Here is an 18,642-nt window from a genome sequence, read left to right on the forward strand (position 1 = left end):
TTTTATCTAGAGTTGATATATACACTATAATAAATAGAAAAATAATACGTATTATGAGTATTTATATTTTGATAATAGATGATTGACATATATTTTATTATTTAAACTAATAATTATGTATCGATCATCTATCGGTTTAGTGCATAGGTAGGGACAATACACTAAATCTATGCAAAAATTTTCCTTTCAAATTACATATGTTTGAACTCAAAGATTTTTGTCTAAACTTAGCATATACATTCTAACTAATAGGAGAGTGACATATATGTATGAATGTTCTATATTTAGTATTGGATGATTAACACATACTCCATCATTTAAAACTAATAAATGTGTCAATTATTTATTAGTTTAGTGTATAGGTGGAGAGATTTTCCATTTGAATTAAACTAATAATAGTTGGAATAGGAGCTTGAATTGAATAATTTGTTCATGATTGGATTATTGTTTTAGGCTTAAGTAAGAGGTCAACATGAAGTAAGAGAATTATAAGGCTACTTAAAATAGGCTGAAATCTAAAGAGAAGTGTCACACCGTGGAGTTTCAAATCTAAAAAGTTTTGTCGAGAGTGCTAGAGTAATGCGGAATTTTTCGGAACACTCTGGACTAGTATAGAATTCTCTATAATACTCTAGATCTAGAACTCGCCTGCTTAAAATTCAACCCCCTTTTATTTTTATTGAAAAAGTTCAACACCTTTAAACTAGAACTAGCCAATTCAGTTTTTCTTTTTTCTTTTAAAGAGAAAAATTAATATTGAAAAATAATTTGAAATTTTTTATATATTTTATTAATTAAAATTTCTAATTTTATTTTTTTATTGATAAAGATTAAAAAACAAAAAAATTAAAACTATTAACATATATAAAGAAAATATATAATATGAAAAAAATCTAATAGACTTAAGTATTTTATTTTTTATATTTAAATATTTTAAAGATATTTTCTATTATAAAAATAATTTTCTCGCGCGCATAACGTTGGTTCCCCATTCATTCTCCATTTCTATTCGGTGAACGTTTGCAGACTGAAACGACAACGTTTTTCTGCCAGCTCATAATTGCCAAAACCCCGAATCATAGAGTTTTAGAGCAGAAAAACAATCAAAATACCCCGAGACACACACATAAACAGTGTGTTACAGAGAGAAACGTCAAAGGAAAATGGAAGGAGCATCCTACCAACGCTTTCCAAGAATCAAAATCCGAGAACTCAAAGACGACTACTGCAAATTCGAGCTCCGAGACACAGACGCGTCAATGGCCAACGCGCTTAGGCGCGTGATGATAGCAGAAGTACCCACTGTCGCTATCGACCTGGTCGAAATCGAAGTTAACTCTTCAGTTCTGAACGACGAATTCATCGCTCATCGTCTCGGTCTTATTCCTCTTACCAGTGAACGTGCAATGAGCATGCGCTTCTCACGTGATTGTGACGCTTGTGATGGTGATGGTCAATGTGATTATTGCTCTGTTGAGTTTCACCTTCGTGCTAAATGTATCACTGATCAAACCCTAGATGTTACTAGTAAGGACTTGTATAGCTCTGATCACACAGTCGTTCCTGTTGATTTTTCCGATTCTTCTGGTTATGATTCCTCTGAGCAAAGGTAATTTGGCTTTTCTTTGTTCTTTTCTTTTTGGGTGAGCGTTAGGCTAATTAGGGAATTCCCTAATTACCCCATATTTTTGGGTAATTATTTGTTTTGTTGTTTGGGTTCTTCTATGTATTTGAGTTTTTTATAGGGTAATTTGGGGATGCTTTTTTGTTTTTGTTAGGCTATTAATTTTTATTTTTCTTTTGGAGGTTCTTGATGTATGTAGGCTGAATAGGAATTCTTTGTCATTTGGGAACTTAGGGATTTATTCTGTTTCATTTTAGCTTGTTTGTTCGTTCGTTTGTAGGGGGATTATTATTGTGAAGCTGCGAAGAGGGCAGGAATTGAGATTGAGAGCAATTGCTAGGAAAGGGATTGGGAAGGATCATGCAAAATGGTCACCTGCAGCGACTGTAACATTCATGTATGAGCCAGATATTCATATCAACGAGGATCTGATGGAAAGTTTGTCACTTGAGGAGAAACAGAGTTGGGTTGAAAGTAGTCCTACTAAAGTGTTTGATATCGATCCTAATACTCAACAGGTTTGTTTCCTTATTTATTGTATACAAGTTCTTGTAGTATTTAGGATCTTATGTGAATGCTCAATTAATGTATTTGTGTAAATGCTCAATCGACGCATCTATGTGAATGCTCAACTAATGCATTTATGTGAATGCTCGATCAGTGCATCTATGTGAATGCTTGATCAATGCTCCACAAAGATGAACCAGATTAAATTCAATTGGGAGCATATGGCATGTATGCCATTTGGAAAGTTATAGGTTATGCTAGCTCAACTATCCACAGACAGCATGATGAGAGTGATTGTTAGAAACCTGTGATAGGTAATGTGCACATTCAGCATTTGACTTACACTGATGTTGATTGTTATCAGCCATGAGTTTAGGGTTGATTGATGGCTTGATGATGCAGCAGTGGTTTTGTTAGTGAAGGAGAAATCTTTTTGGAAATCCTAGATTTATTTCATCAAATTCTATCAACTAATATAACCACAGTTTTTAAGGGTTTTCATTTTACTTTTGAGTTTTTATTTTGTTCCTATCTAGGGTTGGTGATTGTTAGTACTTAATAATTCTGCTATGTGGAATTAGAGAGATAATCTATCTTGTTTATCACGTTCTTCTTCTTTGCTGCTTGACTTTGGTTCCTTATGATTAACCTTTTCTTGATGAGGTGATGATCCTAAACTAGCTTATCCTACAGTATACAAATTTAGTGTGATCCTGTAGTTAATGTGCCAGTTTGCAAGTCCTTGGTTGGGTAGGCATGCTATGTGAATGGTAGGCTGCAGGCTAACAAGGGTTTGGAGCATTTCATACCTATCGGGCCTTTATGGTTAAGTGACTGAAGCATAGGTTTGCAATTAGATGGAGTATGATACTTAGCAGCGCTGAAGTAAGACTAAAAATTTAAGCATTGGACTCATAGCCTGCTGAAAACACTAAAGTGAGGATATTGTCTCAAGAACATGAATTGCAAACTGTAATCTCCATATTAAAAAAAAAAAACACAGACTACCAAGTGGTTGAATTGTTTAACATTTCTCAGCTGTAATCTCCATTTGTTATTTATATGAGCAAATTGAATTGTTTTCTTTGTGGCATTGGTTGGCATGGCACATCTTTGTTAAACATGCTCAGAGCTATTGTAATGAATGATTGTTGAAGTTGCAGTCTAGATATCTAGAATATGTTATCTTGTTTATCTTGAAATTTTATGCATACACTTCTGCTTTCCTGGTTTTATTTTTTCTCTGTTAGGCTGCTGTGATATGCCCAAATTGATGTACTCTTTCGTGGCAATTATTTTATAGGTTGTAGTGGTTGATCCTGAAGCATACACTTATGATGAAGAAGTAATCAAGAAAGCAGAATCTATGGGGAAGCCAGGGCTTGTGAATATCCAGGCCAAGGAAGACAGTTTTATATTCACAGTTGAATCAACTGGTGCAATTAAAGCTTCTCATCTGGTACTCAATGCCATAGAAATTCTGAAACAAAAATTGGATGCTGTTCGCCTTTCAGAGGACACTGTGGAAGCTGATGATCAATTTGGAGAGCTAGGTGCCCACATGCGCGGAGGATGATCTAGTTTGCAAATAGAGTTATTAGTTGATCCTTGTTGGCCCCTAAGAAAATTATCACCTTCTGTTTTACTATGCGTCATTTACAATATCTTATGCTAACTGCATCTCTTTTATGCCATGTACATCTCTGCATCTGTATGAGACATTGACTTCTACCTACTGTACTAGGCAACGATGCTTATTACTTTGATACAGAGAGTGCCATGATTATGATGCAGAATCTTGGTGCTCTAACTTGGATTCTTGGTTGCCCTGCTCAACAATGTGAGCCAAGTCCAGATGGCATCTTTTTTTACCCCCTTGAAATTATGCTGGATGGGATTCTTCATGATTTTAGATATCACAAAAAAAAGAAAAAGAGGATGTATGATAGATGTTTTCACAACTATGACTTTAGAAGACACACTGACTTGCTGAATTTTACAAGATGTTTTGTTTAATGAAATGAAAATTTTCTTATCCCTGTGAATGAAGTAGCATTTTGCAGCTTGAGATGGGTGGAGATAATATTCCTTCTGAACTTACTTCTATGCCTATTTTTGTATTGTGCTTTATTCATTAGAAATTTTCTAATTCGAGGCCGTGTTTCTTTTGGCCAGATTTACCATAAACATTGGTTTGCTGTTATTTTCCCTTGTGAGGAAAAAATAAAATGTAATCTTATGGGGTCTGAGTGCGCTTTGTATTTGAGATGCCATTGCCATATGTGATTTTAGCATGTTTCATTGTTTTCAGCTATGGAATTGGGTCGTACAGTTATATATCATTCGGGTTGCTCACGTTTCCATTAGATGTGTTACTGATGTGCATGATTCAGGAGTCTTGAATTTGAAGCTTTGGTTCGTTATGGGGGGAATTTACGGACAGCTGATAGAAGTAAAAATGTGTTTGCCCTTGTGGCCGTTTCTTCAGTTTGGTCATCATCATCATCATCCTCTTCTGGATCAATTTCATTGCTTTGGTAGGACATGCCTTGCCGTTCTTGTTCGTTGGTTCAGAATGTGTAAAGACCTAAAAGAAGGGGAATGTGGCAAACCCGGTTAGAGTGAAACATAGTAATATCTGGAGGCCGGTTAGGATTGCCACCAAACCATCATTTTTCTGTACATCACACAAGCAAATAAATGCACCAAGAACAAAGATGGCCCAGGCCGTTGTTTCCTTGTGAAAATTTAGACAGGGTACGTTTTCATCTTATGTCCTGAATGCAATCTCTGTATCACTTTAGTTATGACCTTACAATTGACAAGTGAAACCGGTGGTTATCTTGTCCTACTCTCCCTCTTATATATGGTTCCAATATCACATGATTCTAACAACTCTGATTGGCACCGTAGTTCCCCTTGTGTACTATGAACAGTCACGGGTTTGAAAGTTTGTGAAATGAGAATAGTTTCCCAATCTTTCCCTCTGATTCTTGGTGACCTAATTGGAAGCCCGGAGATATTGCAACTAACAAGCAATCAGAACCAGTCCCATGCTAACTCATGGAGTCACGAGTGATCAATTTTCAACAGTTGGAAATACCAACTCAGGCTACTCTCTAATTGGCAGAGTGGTCAAATAATATAATCCGGGACTAGTGTCATTCCAGAATTGAGGTCCCGAGTTCAAGATCTCTCTTTTTTAAATATAGTGATTTATTCTCCACTTTATAAAAAGAGTTTACTCCTTTCTTCTAATATAACATATACTAACATCATAATCATGTCTGCTGTTAAAAGGATACAGTGCTAATGTATGGAATCACTATTGGGTTAACTTGGCATATCTATTGACTTTTGTCATAATAAGATTGCTCAAATTCGTAGTGAGTTTTAGTATGATAAAGAATGATATTCAAGCAGATTATTTAGAGAGAGCTGCTCTTGCATAGAAAATTAAAAGGCCATCTCCTTCACACATTTCAAGAATGACACTGCACTTTGAAACCAAAGTCGAAATAATGCTTGCATGAATAAGGACTGTAAGAAATATGTTATCGTTTTCATGTCACAACAAATATACTTATTGTTGGATCACTTTATGTTCTGTGTTTTATAACATATTAATGAAAATCTTTGGACCACATTGATTATTGGGTGGAAAGGCAGTCTCAACGTTGATGACATTGGCAGTCTATTTGAGGTACTTGCTGATGTTAGGCTAAATCGTCCCTAGTTAGCTCATATCACCATTCTTCCTAATTTTGGATTTATTTTATAAAACTGTTCAAACTATTTTTGACAAAGAAATCACTGGAAAAGTTTATGTAAATTCCATATGCTGAGAAATTGAATTTATAATTTTATATGATTGCAAGAGAGAGAAGAAGGGGAAGAACATAAAAAATTCTATCTCGAACGGTTCCCCACAGAAGATATGATTGAAGAAAGAAGCTTGATATGGACAGTAGAAAAGCCAAAATGGGAGAAAAATCAACAACTTATCACAAGCCAAAAGAATTTTTAGACTCTTGAATTACTAACCTACCTGAACAGACTCTAGGTTCCACTTCTAGGTTTTTCGGATGAACCTAAATCATCATCTTCTGGCCTCCATTTTTGTTTTTGTTTTTCCCAATCCCATAGAGCATATAATAAGTTTTAGACTTATTCACAAATTATTTTAGGTTTTTAATTTACGCCGGTCAAATAATGGCTTTTAGGTTTTAAATTTTTAATTTCCATTAGGAATGGTAACGGATAGGGTATCCGTCTATTTTTAAAAATATTTGAACTTAAATCCAATTAAAATACACGTATCCGAATCTATCCCAAATTCAAATAGAAATACCTACATACTATATGAACCCGATTAAAATTTATTTAAGTTAAATAATTATTACATATGTTTATAGATATTTAAATGGATAGCGGATACCTTATCCGTTTATATAAATATTCAGGTAATAAAATAGGTATTCGTTTATAATAATTAAATTCTAAAATATATTAACAAAAATTAATATAAGTAAAAAAATATAAAATATAAACTAATTAAATCTAAATATTCAATATATTAATACAATCCAAACAGAAATTTAGTAAAATTTAAAATAACGTTATAAATATAATATATAATATAATAAAGTTAAATATAATCGAATCCGAGTAACAGGTACCTGCAGATTCAAATCTGAACTGACCCAACTTGATACGAATGATAAAGTTAAATTTCAAATTCATCCTAAATCTGTTTATTATTATCCGAATTTATCTTATTAAGATTTAGTTGGATTAAATACCCAAAAATATCTGTTAGATTGTCATCCCTAATCTCGACTATTAAAATCATTTACCTAATACTTCCTAGCTAGATAACAGCAAAAATTAGAAATGATAACTTGTAACTTATAGAAGTGATTATCTTTCCTTCTTCTATACTTATTAACCCACTATAGCACGTTAAAAATGACTTTTATTTTATCCGTTATAGCAGGTTGCACTTTCAAGTGTAAATAGAATACACCAATTGCATACTAGAAGAGCTCATAATTTTAGGTCAATTATATTTGTTGAAGAACACCCTATGTAACCTGCTTGACAGTACTTGGAAAGAAACTATAGATTACATGAGAAAATGCAAATTTATTGGAAAACATAGTCAATAACCTCAATGTTGATGGTTTAAAATCATACTAAAAACAATTGTTATGATTTTTACTTTCTTTAATTTGTATTAATTTCATAAACTCCATTTTTGCCTTTACATTATTACAAATAAATACAAAATCTTGAGGGCAATAGAAAATCATGTTTGTATAGTAGACATGGATATTATCTTGAAAAGGATGTTATATTTCAAGATTGGCTTTTGCATTTGCCTCCAAAAAGAAAACCCTCCATCCCTTATTTCACTTTCTCAAAGTTGAGCTGATAGAATGATATAGGGTCGGATTGGGTCACTCCTAAACCTGCCAAAAGATACCCAAAATCTTTGTCTGAGAGACCAGACATGCTTGCAAGATAGTAACCAAGTTTCACAGATTTGGGACATAGGCTGACCCCTGGAGACATAAATACTTCTATTGTCCTTTTCTTTCTGACCATGTAAAGGGTGTCAGTTGTGGCCTAAAAAGTTAACCTATATTGGCTTAAACACTTTTATTTTTTTTATTTTTTTTTACCTCCCAAGGAATTTTGTTATAGACCAACCCAGTATACTTCCTCTCATTTATTCTACCCTTAGGACCACCTGCCCATAATACTGATCTTGCCATTATTTCTCAATTGAATGCTTCTTGTCCACTTCCCACTACACAATTTGCTTCTAAACATATATATGGTATATGGGCTCAACCTAAAAGGCATATTCATTAAAGATCTGGGTTGTAAAGTTTCAATGGCACTTCCATTCTGTACGGACCATGGCTTGCCTTAAGTTGGTAAACAAACCATGTGGCCTTGAACCACTTGAGCTCACTTCATTTAGTATATGTGAGCTAAGATGCTTTACAGAACAGTTGTTTCAAGCTTCTCTATGCAAAGGTTGTATGTGTGATGAGACATATATATTTTCAATTTTCTTGGAATGCTTGGTTTCCAAAGAAAAATACTACCATAATCTTGGAAATTTTCGATTTGATTGAAGTTTAGTTTGAACAAGTTTAGTCCTAACGATAAAGAGAGAATATCAAATCCACGGGCATTAACATTAAATTCAACTTTTCGAAATTACAATAACTTTTTAAAATTACAATAAGATAATTTCATAATTATACTTTGATATCTTCTATAACAAATAACAAATAACAAACTAGAGTTATAGAAAAGAAGAATATCACTTTGGTTTTCTATTTTATAGTCACCCTCTAAAAACTAATATCTAAATGCATTCACAAGTAAAAAGACATATATTTTTTAATTTGCTAAAAAATATAAATTAATTGACATGTGTATAAAAATTGGCTATAATGTTCTTACAATTGAAATTATTTTAAAAAGAAATTAAAATAAATTTAATACCAAATTCCATTAATATTTGTTTCAATTTTTATGCACCCAATGTGATAGATAATATTTTTACAAAACCGCATCTTAACTTCAAAACATTGATGTAATAGATAATACTTTTATAGAATTACATTTTAACCTCAAAATATTAAAAAATAATTTAGTAAATGTATCATATACCACATCAGCAGGTATGCAAAACATGTATGGGTTGTGTAGCATTGCTTCTTAATACTTGGGGTTATTTCGTTATTGGTAGGAAGAAATGGCGGGGATAAGAAGATTTGATTTCTGTATGTTGAAGTTGGACCACAAACTTTTTTTAATATGTTGTGAATGGTTTCATTGCAATAGATGCCAAAGCCATATAATGTCTTGTCTTCTCCTCTCTCATCACATTGAATTGGTACTATCCCGACTTCATCATCAAGAAACTTGTTTCCATTGCATGTGGATTAAAATTCTTGGCATTACATGCGATTGTGACCACTTATATATATATATATATATACAAAATAATTCAAAAACATTGGATACCAATTGGGCAGTCTTTAATAAAAGAGATAAATGAGGAGAAGAAGAAGATGAAGCTTTGGCATGCACAAATTTAAATTGAATCACGCAATGGATGTGCAAACTGCAGAGCAAAGGAAGAAGTTGACAGCAGTTTTCTGGGTCCTATGTTCTGATCTCTTTTGAGGGGCCATTCCTTCTCAGAAGAGACTGCAGGTTTTCAATTTGGGACCATTAATATTTAACAAGTAATGGATAGTTCCTTCAGAGTTTGAAACATATAATTAATGTTTTTTTCTTTCTTGTTTATGTATTTATTTCTGTTCCAAAAACATTACCTTCAAGGATATTTGTCACAATTATATCACTCAGGTATCTGAACCTTCTAATAACTTAAGTATGTTTGCTCTAACATAAATGAGTATGGGAAATTATCCTGTAGTTGTATTCAGTGCAAGTTGCCCATGACTAAAGATGCTCTTTTCTTTCTCTTTTTTCCTCATATAAGAACACTAATAAATGTACACTAAAATCTTTGAATAAGATGAAAATGGGTATTTTACTTATTACTTGGAAGGTAAAATTTGAAACCTAGTCAGATCAAAGTAAAAATTGAAATCTAGTAATTTACTCTCTTTTTTTTTGAGTAATTTCTTAGTAAAAAAATAGTTTTTCTTTTTTTTTTTTTCTCAAATATTTCAAGCTTCTTTTTTTTTTCCTAAGAAATTAATACTATACATAATCTCTAGCATTAGACTAGAGGGTACATCACTGTTAAAGGAAATAAAAATAAAATAGAAGGTACATCCTGAATCTTGTTGCGATTCTTGGTTGATATTTGGACCACACATCCCTACTTCTACATTAGGAATTATTTTGTCCTTTCAAAAGAATAATTAGATAGCAATAGCTGTGCTTTGATATAGAAAATAACATATAAGAGAGTTATTATGCTTATTAAAGAGATTTATTTCCTTATTTGTTATTCGGAATTTCATTTTTCTGAAAACCATTTTTAATATTTATCTTTAAACGTAATGATACAGAGAACATTTTAAAATTGTCCGAGATCATCTCAGAATCACCTGAAAAGTAACAAATATTGTATTTAACATATTTTTTATTTTAAAGTCTATTTTTTAATTTTTTTTTATCATTTTGATATTCCGTAAATAAAACCGTGTTAGCAGATATTTATTTCTTTATTTGTTAATCAGAATTCCATCTTTCTGAAAATTATTTTTGATATTTATCTTTAAATGTAATGATAGAGAGAACATTTTAAAATTGTCCGATATCGTCTCTGAATCACCTGAAAAATAACAAATATTATATTTAACATATTTTTTATTTTAAAGTCTTTTTTTTTTATCATTTTGATATCACGTGAATATAACCGTGTTAGCAGATGCTAACGTGGTAATTGAAAAAATAATGTTATTTCATTACATGTTAGAATATCTTGACGATATTCTGCAATTTGGCCCTCATTTGCTAACGATTATATTCATAGAATATTAAAATAACAAAAAATAAATTACATATGTAAAAGTAAAAATACCTTAAATCACGGGGTAATTTAGTGAAGTTTTCCCTTCTATTTGTTAGGGCCAAATTGTATCACTTGTCCAATTCTTATTCAGAAAATTTACTTTGATGAAAATTCTGACTGGCGTATATATTATAATAAATAAAAAAATAATTTATTATTTTAATGTATAAATAAAGACATACATATGGACTAAATAATAATTTATGGACACTAAAATCATCTCATTTTGCTATTTACACAAAAATTAGAGGGTGTGCAATAAAAGAAACTATATAAGCTGTCATCAATTAATAACTGTAAGGTTCAAATTGGGATTAGAAATGGAGAGAAAATTATAGAAGGCTAAATACAGTAACCTAAACTAAATCTAAAGCAGCAACTAATTAAGAAAATGAAATACAGGAGCTCAGTGAAGAAGTAGATGGCTGCTTGTTGACTATCCATCCATATCTCAAAGTCTAATAATTTTTATTACATGGTTCTACCTTTTTCCAATTTTAGTCCAAGAAAAAGAAAGTTCAACCCTCAGCTGGCACTACCCACTTTCTTCAGTATCCTTACAAAAGATAGTAACAATACTAGACATTTATATGTGGATTACAGAAAGCAAACAGATAGATCGAGATTATATAATTTGATGGCAAAAAATCTATTTCTAAATCAGTTAACAGTAACATTTTTAGTACTGTTTTCAGAGAGTCAAAAGAAACCATCTGAGTACCAAAAAGCTTCATGGCTCATAGTCTACAAAGGCAAGAAAATGAAAGTTGTTTTCCTTGCTAGTGATTTCCATGAATGTTGTTTCCATTTTCTTAAAATAAAAACAGAACCATGACAGGAACATAGACTGTGTATATTAAGAGAGAAAGGCCCACACTCTGTATATGGCCCTTTCCTTCATTGTATTTAGAATTTACAGCTGTGAGCAAGAAAAGAGAAACCAGAAGAAGAAGAAGAAGTAGTAGAAGAAGAAGAAGAAGAAGAAGAAGATAAAAATTTACATTAATTACATGTAGATTCTGGTCTCAAATGAAATACTTGTGATTTATTTATGAAACAATAATAAGAAAGCGACAACATGTGGCAGAAATAAAAGTATGTCATAATAAAAATAAAGAGAAGTCTAGCATTAATAAAAATTTAATTTAACTTTAGATTTATGGCCGAAAAATCAGAATAATAATATTTCAATTCTAAAAATATAAATACATTGTCGAATCTCGTTAAATATTATCTTTTATATTTTTTTTAATCTACCAAGACAAATGGAAATTATAAGATCACCATGTCTTTTTTTCTTTTAATCAAGAATGAAGAAACTTCACTGGTATAAGATAAGACTTTGCCATGATCATATTATTGTACAATTATTGGTGTGGGGACAATCTGATATCACCCTTCTTTCTTTGGACCTTGAGAGTAAGCTTTTTCCCCTTTGAAAAAACAATCTCTCTCTCTCTCTCTCCCATGAATCATGAGCACTAGGCATGCATCTACTACCAATTCTATATACTCTACCAAACTTAAAGTAGAGAAGGAAAAAAAATAATAATAATAATAGAAAAGGAAGAGAGCAAAGACATGGCTCCATAATTTGAAAGATCTTGTCTCCCAAATTCAAAATCCCCCACCTTTCACCTTTTCATATATGGGTAATAGGTTGAGTGACTCTTCCACCAAAACTACTACTACGAACAAGTCTACAACTAAACCTTGCTCTTTCTCTTTCTCTAACTAATTGCCATTGCTTGCAATGTGATTTTATAGAAAAACAATTTGACCCAGACAAGTTTTCTCTTTCTTTATTCCTTTGTCAATTTCAAGTTCTTCTTGCCAACATTGCACAATCTATAAGTAAGACTTGTCTGCCTAGCATTTTTAAAGAAGAGATTAATGCAAATATGGGATGAGTAAATTACTTGTATGTATCAATTATTATGGTCGAGATTAGCAATGTTATAAATACTAGTGGGAGTACGCCTATTTATGGTCACTAATATTGTAATTATTTATGTTATAAACATCACAATTTAGAATTTGAAAGCAAGATTTAGAATATAAAACTGTTATCACCATTTTATCTAATAACTTAAACTTTTAATTAGAATAATTCTCTTATCTAAATATTTCTACATAAAATAAAATAGATAAATGCGATGATATATTCATATTGTAAGAAAATTAAGAATACTATAAGAAATGAAAATAAGAGAATTGTTTATCTAATGAAATGGTTGGCATGCACTGCTAAAATTCAATGGATTCCAAGTAAAAATATACTACACGTGAAAAAAGCAAGAGAAACCCATGGTAAAAAGAATGGATAAATTAAAGAAAGAAAGGGAGAAAAAAGAAAAGAATTTGAAGAAATAAAGCAAAAGAAGTAGCAAAAGGATGGGCATGCTCAATTTAGAATCCACTAAAATGGGGCATCATGAATCTCTGGCAATTTAAGGGAAGTCTGACCAAATATATTTATATAAGAACTTTATAATAGTCTAGTGGGTACCCTAACTTTTGTGATTCTTTAACTTGGATTATGATGTTAAATATCCAAGTTAGTCTAATCCCATATTTGACAACCCATGAAGGGGAGAATCAACAAAAGATTTAATTATTGGTAAAGCAATACAAATGTATCCCAATTTGTTTAGTGGAGGTAAAAGCACTAATTAGTATCCTTTCTATTGTCGTTTGGTAGTGCTTAAATTAAACTAGTAATTAATTACTGAAAAAGAACCCATGACCAGAGGCTGACTATTACAAATTGAGCTATCAAGCCTACTAAAGCAGCATATAATTTGCAAATAAAAGAGCAATGCCATTATTTTTTTTATATTTATACATCCAAATATTAGTCCTTAATTATGACTTGATCAAACTTTGGAAAGTATATTATTAAGTTGAGCAATGTAAGTCAAAAGAATTAGCAAAATTTGAATATATTAGCAAGATTAGGGCAACCATAGGGACAAAGGCATGGTTTTCTTTTTCTTTATATTGTGATGGCGACTTCCATGATCTATATTCTTGACTAATTCTACTCCTCTTTGCCTTTTAAATTCACATAAATATTGGCGATCTACTATGGTAGTAACATAGAAGACACTCTTATTTTCTCATTTCTTTCCAAAATCATTTTTCTTTCTTCCTCATATACACTCATCGACTTGAGATTATTTAAATTTTTTAGTTCTAATTAAAGTTCAAATTTAAAATTTGGAAGTGCCCATATCGCATTGATGTCTTAGCAATTTGAACAGGCACGTTAAGTTCTTCATTTTACTTTTCAGGTGAGTGGAGAAAGATAAAGGCAATAGACTAGAAGCATAGTCTAGAGTTGTAGGAAAAAGGTGCAAGAAAATCTAAAGAGCAATAGATTGGGATTAGGTTGATAAGTGAAAGAAAAGAAAGAAAGAAAACAAGATATTAAGAGTCACTCTCAGTAACACAAAAGGTGAAGGTTTTTGGCTCTTGCGACGAGGTCAAAACCCTCCCCAATCCAAAAGTCTCCATATCCCCACTGGCCGACAACATGTTTCTCTCTTCACATGAAAGCAAATATAAATTCGATAAATTAGAATATTCATCCATCTAGCTAGCTCATTGGATGTTCTATAGTAATAATGATAATTTTCTTGTTCATTTGAAAATTAAGCAAATATAAAGAAATGAACAAGAGGGTGATTACTTTTACACATTAACAAAAATTGGGTTTAATTTATTTTTATGTAATTATAATATATGTTCATAATATAAAAAGTATTCTCTCTTAAAAGAGACTTATACAGAGAAAAAAGGAACAGTGCCAGAAGACGTAATAATAAATAAGAGGGAGATTTGACTCTCTCAGACTTCTTCCTTCTTTAAAAAGAATGCCACATTGCCACCCACATCTTAATGTCAGGATTCTAAGAAGTGGGCAATGTTGGAAATCTTGTACTAGTGGAGAATTGAAGGAAGGCAATTCAATTAAAGAGAACATAATAATTAAGAAGCATAGTAAATAAAGACGCTTTCTTTTTTTTTCCTTTTGTTTTCTCTAGAAGAAGGAGAAGAAGAGAGAGAAAGAGGGAGAGATTAACGAGGACTGTTGCCAACAATGTCCACGAAAACCCATTGGTCTTGGGCTCTGCTCTTCTTAAAAAGTGGTTCTGGTGACGAAGAGACAACTGCAGAACCACCCAAAGCCCAAGAATCGTTTGAGCTGTCACAGCTAAAAACAGCATCAATCACACCACTTGGACTACTAGGCATTGGCTCAAACTTGCGCTTATTAGACTTGTTATAGCCATAGCAGCCGTTGCTTCTGCCCTTTGATAGCTCAAGAATGAGTTCATAACAATCATTTACCTTTTCCTGTTACAAATGAATGAAGTTTCCTTAATGAGCCATTAATAAAAGTAGAAATGATGAGTGCATTATATCTGTGGTGCCTATTGGTGGTTGGCTTAAACCCTAATAACTAAATGAATATTTAGAGAATATGTAGGTACAAAATGTACAAACCTTGCTTAACTTGAGAACACCCAAAAGCTGGTTTTGATAGTCAACAGGATTAAAGGGTTCAACTTGGTCTATAACGTACATCATTGTGGCAGTGGCCAACACAGAAGGTAGATAACTGATGGATCTTGTATCTGCCAAAAATAAAACAAAAAAGAGAAAAAAAGAAACATCAAAGAAAACGTAAACCCAACAATGAGAAACTATTAGGGCATCTTTTTCTTATTCTTTTTCTTTTTCTTTTTCTTTATGCTTTGTTCTCATCGAAAAATTTTAAGTTATGGTCAAAAGTAAATAGAGATTTATTATATTTTTACCAGAGACTACAGTGAGTAGAAGACGTTCGCATCTCCTCAAGAACTCCCAATGCAGATGGTTCTTTAATCCAAGCCTTCTAATGATATGATCAAGAAATGAAAGTGGAGTCACTGGATGCATCTTCCATTTAAGTGCAGACAGCACCAAAAGTTCCATTCTTTGAATGGTTTTGGCTTCAAAAACATACTTTGTATCCTCCACCTAAAACAAATCAAGCAAACCCACATCAGTAACTAATTTCTTAGAAAGAAAAATAATTAAGAACAACAAATGACAGCAAGCAACAGCAAAATGACAAATAAAATATGCAAGACAGACATACTTGTAGGTCTAAAAGAAGAGGAACTTGAGTTTCTTCTACTTTTGCAGCTATAGAAAGACAAGTAACAGCAACTAGTTGGATCATCCATGGCTTGTCTCTTTGATAATAGGAACTAAAAAGAAACCTGTCAAAATAGTTAACAGCCAAGATTGCTGTAAGAGCTGAAAACCCATAATGAGCATTAACCTTAAACATCCATTCAACAGCTTCTTGATGAGCAGTAGAAAGAGAAGGATCTTTTTCCACATTCTTGACATTAAAGACTTGGGATTTTTGTTCTTCTTCTTTAGAAAAGAGTGAGAGTAGCTCTCCGTCCTCCCAAAACAAATCTTGTTCAAGTAAATTAGATAGTGCAAAAACAGAAAGGTCCTTTCTTGTTGTTCCATTCTTGAGGCAGTAGTGTTCACCACACATTACACTACTGCTCTCATTTTGACAAACTTCATCTTGTAGTTCTTGTTCTTCATCTTCCCATTTCTCTTCTTCACAGTACAGAGTGTCTAGTAGCATGAAAGAAGAGTTTTGTTCATGTTGCTGTTGTTGTTGCTGCTGCTGCTGTTGCTGGATTGCCATCTTCTTCCGAGAAGAAGAGGATTAGGTCCACAACTCATTATACAAAAGAAAACACAAAAGAAAACACAAAAGAAAAACTCATTCTTACTTTTCTTTTCTTGGTTTTTGATTTTTGTTTTGTTTCTCTCTCACACTCTCTCTTTCTTTGTGCACAGAGAATGAGGGAGAGAGATATAGGCAAGAAGAAGGAGAAGAGGCTGAAAGCAAGCAAAGAAAGAAAGAAAAAATAAATCAAAAAAGGAAAAGGAGAGGATTGATTTTTAACAGAGTGGGTTTCACGCTTGTCTCTTTTTGTTCTTTTATGTCAAAATATTATTTATAACATTTTTCTTTTTATGTTATAGAATTGTATGTAAATAAATAAATAAAATTAAATTCTGGTGTTGGTTTTTGGAAATCCTTTTTTTTGTGCTTTCGGTGTGTTTGGTTGGCGGGGCAGAAAATGTAACGGCACACACACCAAGCCGGACCCTCAGTGAAAGCAACTTCTTATACTACCCAAAAAATTAAAGTCACTGACCATTGCTCTCTCTTTCTTTAGTACTGTATAAATTAATTTGACAGAGAGGAAGAACAGATATCAGTAGTATATTATTCATTTTCTTGCTTCTTGTTTCAAGAATTCTATCAAAGATGTGTTTTTGTTGTCTTGTTCCTTGGATTAGTACAAAATCACCCTTTCATTTCCTCTGTTTTCTGAACATAAATTTTTATCAGTAAAATTATGGAGTTATGCGACTGAAAATGCTAAATACATGATGGCCAAAGCCCTGCTGATACAAAAAGAAACCCAACCCCCTTTGACCTTGTTTTTACCTTTTGATCATATACAAATTGGAACTATTGTGAGGAATATTTACTTAATTACAAATACTTTCCTTATTTTTCATTTTCATCCCCTCTTTATAAAAAAGAAAGAAAGATACTTTCTCTTTTTATTTAAGCTGCCATATAGTTGTTGAAAACATATAGGGTTGTAATCGAGCCAAGACGAGTCAAATTTTAACAAGCTTGGCAAAAGCTCTAACTCTTATATTCAAGCTAAAATCAATTCATTTCAAAATTATTGAGTTTGCAAGTAGCCGAGTTCGGTGTGTTAGTAATTTATTTATTATGCTAAACAAGCTAAATTCGAATGCGACTCGTTTAAATAATTATTATTATGTAATAAATGTTTTTAATTACTATTATATATAAATATATATGTATGTTATATATTTATAACTTTAAATTTAAGAATAAAATTAATTTAAACTTGAGTTCAAATCAGTAAACGAGCTTGCTTACGAGCAAAATCGTGAGCTTTTTATATGAATTAAAATCGAGCTTGAATTCATGAGTTGCTTTTTATATGAACTGAAATCAAGCTTGAGTTCATGAGTTTGATCTCGAGCATGCTCGAGAGCTAATAAATGAGCACACTTGCAAGCTAATGAACCAAATTTTATCAAATCAGAAGTTGGCTCAACAAAGTTATTGAGTTCAAAATGAGCTCAAACTCATCTCAACTAACTTAACAAATAATTTTGAATAAATTTTTTATCGAATCGAGCTCCGAATAGCTCAAGAGACATTAACTTACAATCCTATTTTATACTAACAAAATATATTAGTTGTGGACTGAAATAGCACCTAGCCCTTCAATTAACTTTATATACTTTAAATTAAAAATTAACTAACTAATATAAAATTATTTTATTGTATGATATAAAATGTAAATAATGAAAAATATTATTTATAAAAATCAAAATATATAATAGAGTAAACCTCAAAAGCTATATATAATATCTTCTTATCCAGAATTTAATTATTGATTTATTTATTTATTTCTCCAACAATAGAAAGATTCATATTCAAATCATTGGATTGCAAGTCTAATGATTTTGGCTTAGTTAAAATTTTATGTACTATAAGATAGGTATTGGATCATTATTATTCCACAAGTCTAACAAATTATTGTGTTAAAATATGATGTATGCTTGGATAGTCTCATTCTTGCATATGCAAGTTTAAGCAACACACAAAATGACTCTTCTTTTATCATTGGGTCTTCATGTTCTTGGGTAATTCCAATCCATTTTATGTTATTTTGTTGATTAAATTAATTATGTAAATATCCTTTTGGAGGTTGCTAGATCTCAAACTTTGTATATGGATCTTCTCTAAATCTTGTGAAAGTAGAATTTTCTGGAAGAAAAAAAAAAAAAAACATCTTCC

General features: G+C 31.8%; 2 protein-coding genes across 2 annotated transcripts; one reads left to right on the top strand and one right to left on the bottom strand.

Annotated features, from left to right (window-relative positions):
• The first annotated feature begins 1,023 nt into the window (after positions 1-1,023).
• On the top strand, positions 1,024-4,166 carry LOC8288139 (DNA-directed RNA polymerases II, IV and V subunit 3). The gene is made up of 3 exons (XM_002518654.4): positions 1,024-1,609; positions 1,905-2,142; positions 3,435-4,166. The coding sequence occupies exons 1-3, from the start codon at positions 1,164-1,166 to the stop codon at positions 3,705-3,707; spliced, it is 957 nt and encodes a 318-aa protein (XP_002518700.2). The 5' UTR covers positions 1,024-1,163; the 3' UTR covers positions 3,708-4,166.
• A 10,250-nt stretch (positions 4,167-14,416) lies between these two features.
• LOC8288141 (cyclin-D3-1) lies at positions 14,417-16,681 on the bottom strand. The gene is made up of 4 exons (XM_048375244.1): positions 15,853-16,681; positions 15,530-15,731; positions 15,216-15,346; positions 14,417-15,065 (listed from the first exon to the last, which is right to left on the bottom strand). The coding sequence occupies exons 1-4, from the start codon at positions 16,423-16,425 to the stop codon at positions 14,787-14,789; spliced, it is 1,185 nt and encodes a 394-aa protein (XP_048231201.1). The 5' UTR covers positions 16,426-16,681; the 3' UTR covers positions 14,417-14,786.
• Between the last annotated feature and the right edge of the window lie 1,961 nt (positions 16,682-18,642).

This window comes from Ricinus communis, chromosome 6 (genome assembly GCF_019578655.1).
Source record: "Ricinus communis isolate WT05 ecotype wild-type chromosome 6, ASM1957865v1, whole genome shotgun sequence".
NCBI classification, from domain to species: Eukaryota; Viridiplantae; Streptophyta; class Magnoliopsida; order Malpighiales; family Euphorbiaceae; genus Ricinus; species Ricinus communis.

Bases quoted from the DNA above. Each gene is read 5' to 3' on its own strand.
- LOC8288141 (XM_048375244.1), bottom strand. From the start codon at position 16,425: ATGGCAATCCAGCAACAGCAGCAGCAGCAACAACAACAGCAACATGAA. The intron at 15,732-15,852 runs GTATGTCTGTCT...GATTTGTTTTAG, and splicing joins CTCTTCTTTTAGACCTACAA to GTGGAGGATACAAAGTATGT. The intron at 15,066-15,215 runs GTTTGTACATTT...CATTTGTAACAG, and splicing joins GTGTTCTCAAGTTAAGCAAG to GAAAAGGTAAATGATTGTTA.
- LOC8288139 (XM_002518654.4), top strand. From the start codon at position 1,164: ATGGAAGGAGCATCCTACCAACGCTTTCCAAGAATCAAAATCCGAGAA. The intron at 1,610-1,904 runs GTAATTTGGCTT...GTTCGTTTGTAG, and splicing joins TATGATTCCTCTGAGCAAAG to GGGGATTATTATTGTGAAGC. The intron at 2,143-3,434 runs GTTTGTTTCCTT...ATTATTTTATAG, and splicing joins TCGATCCTAATACTCAACAG to GTTGTAGTGGTTGATCCTGA.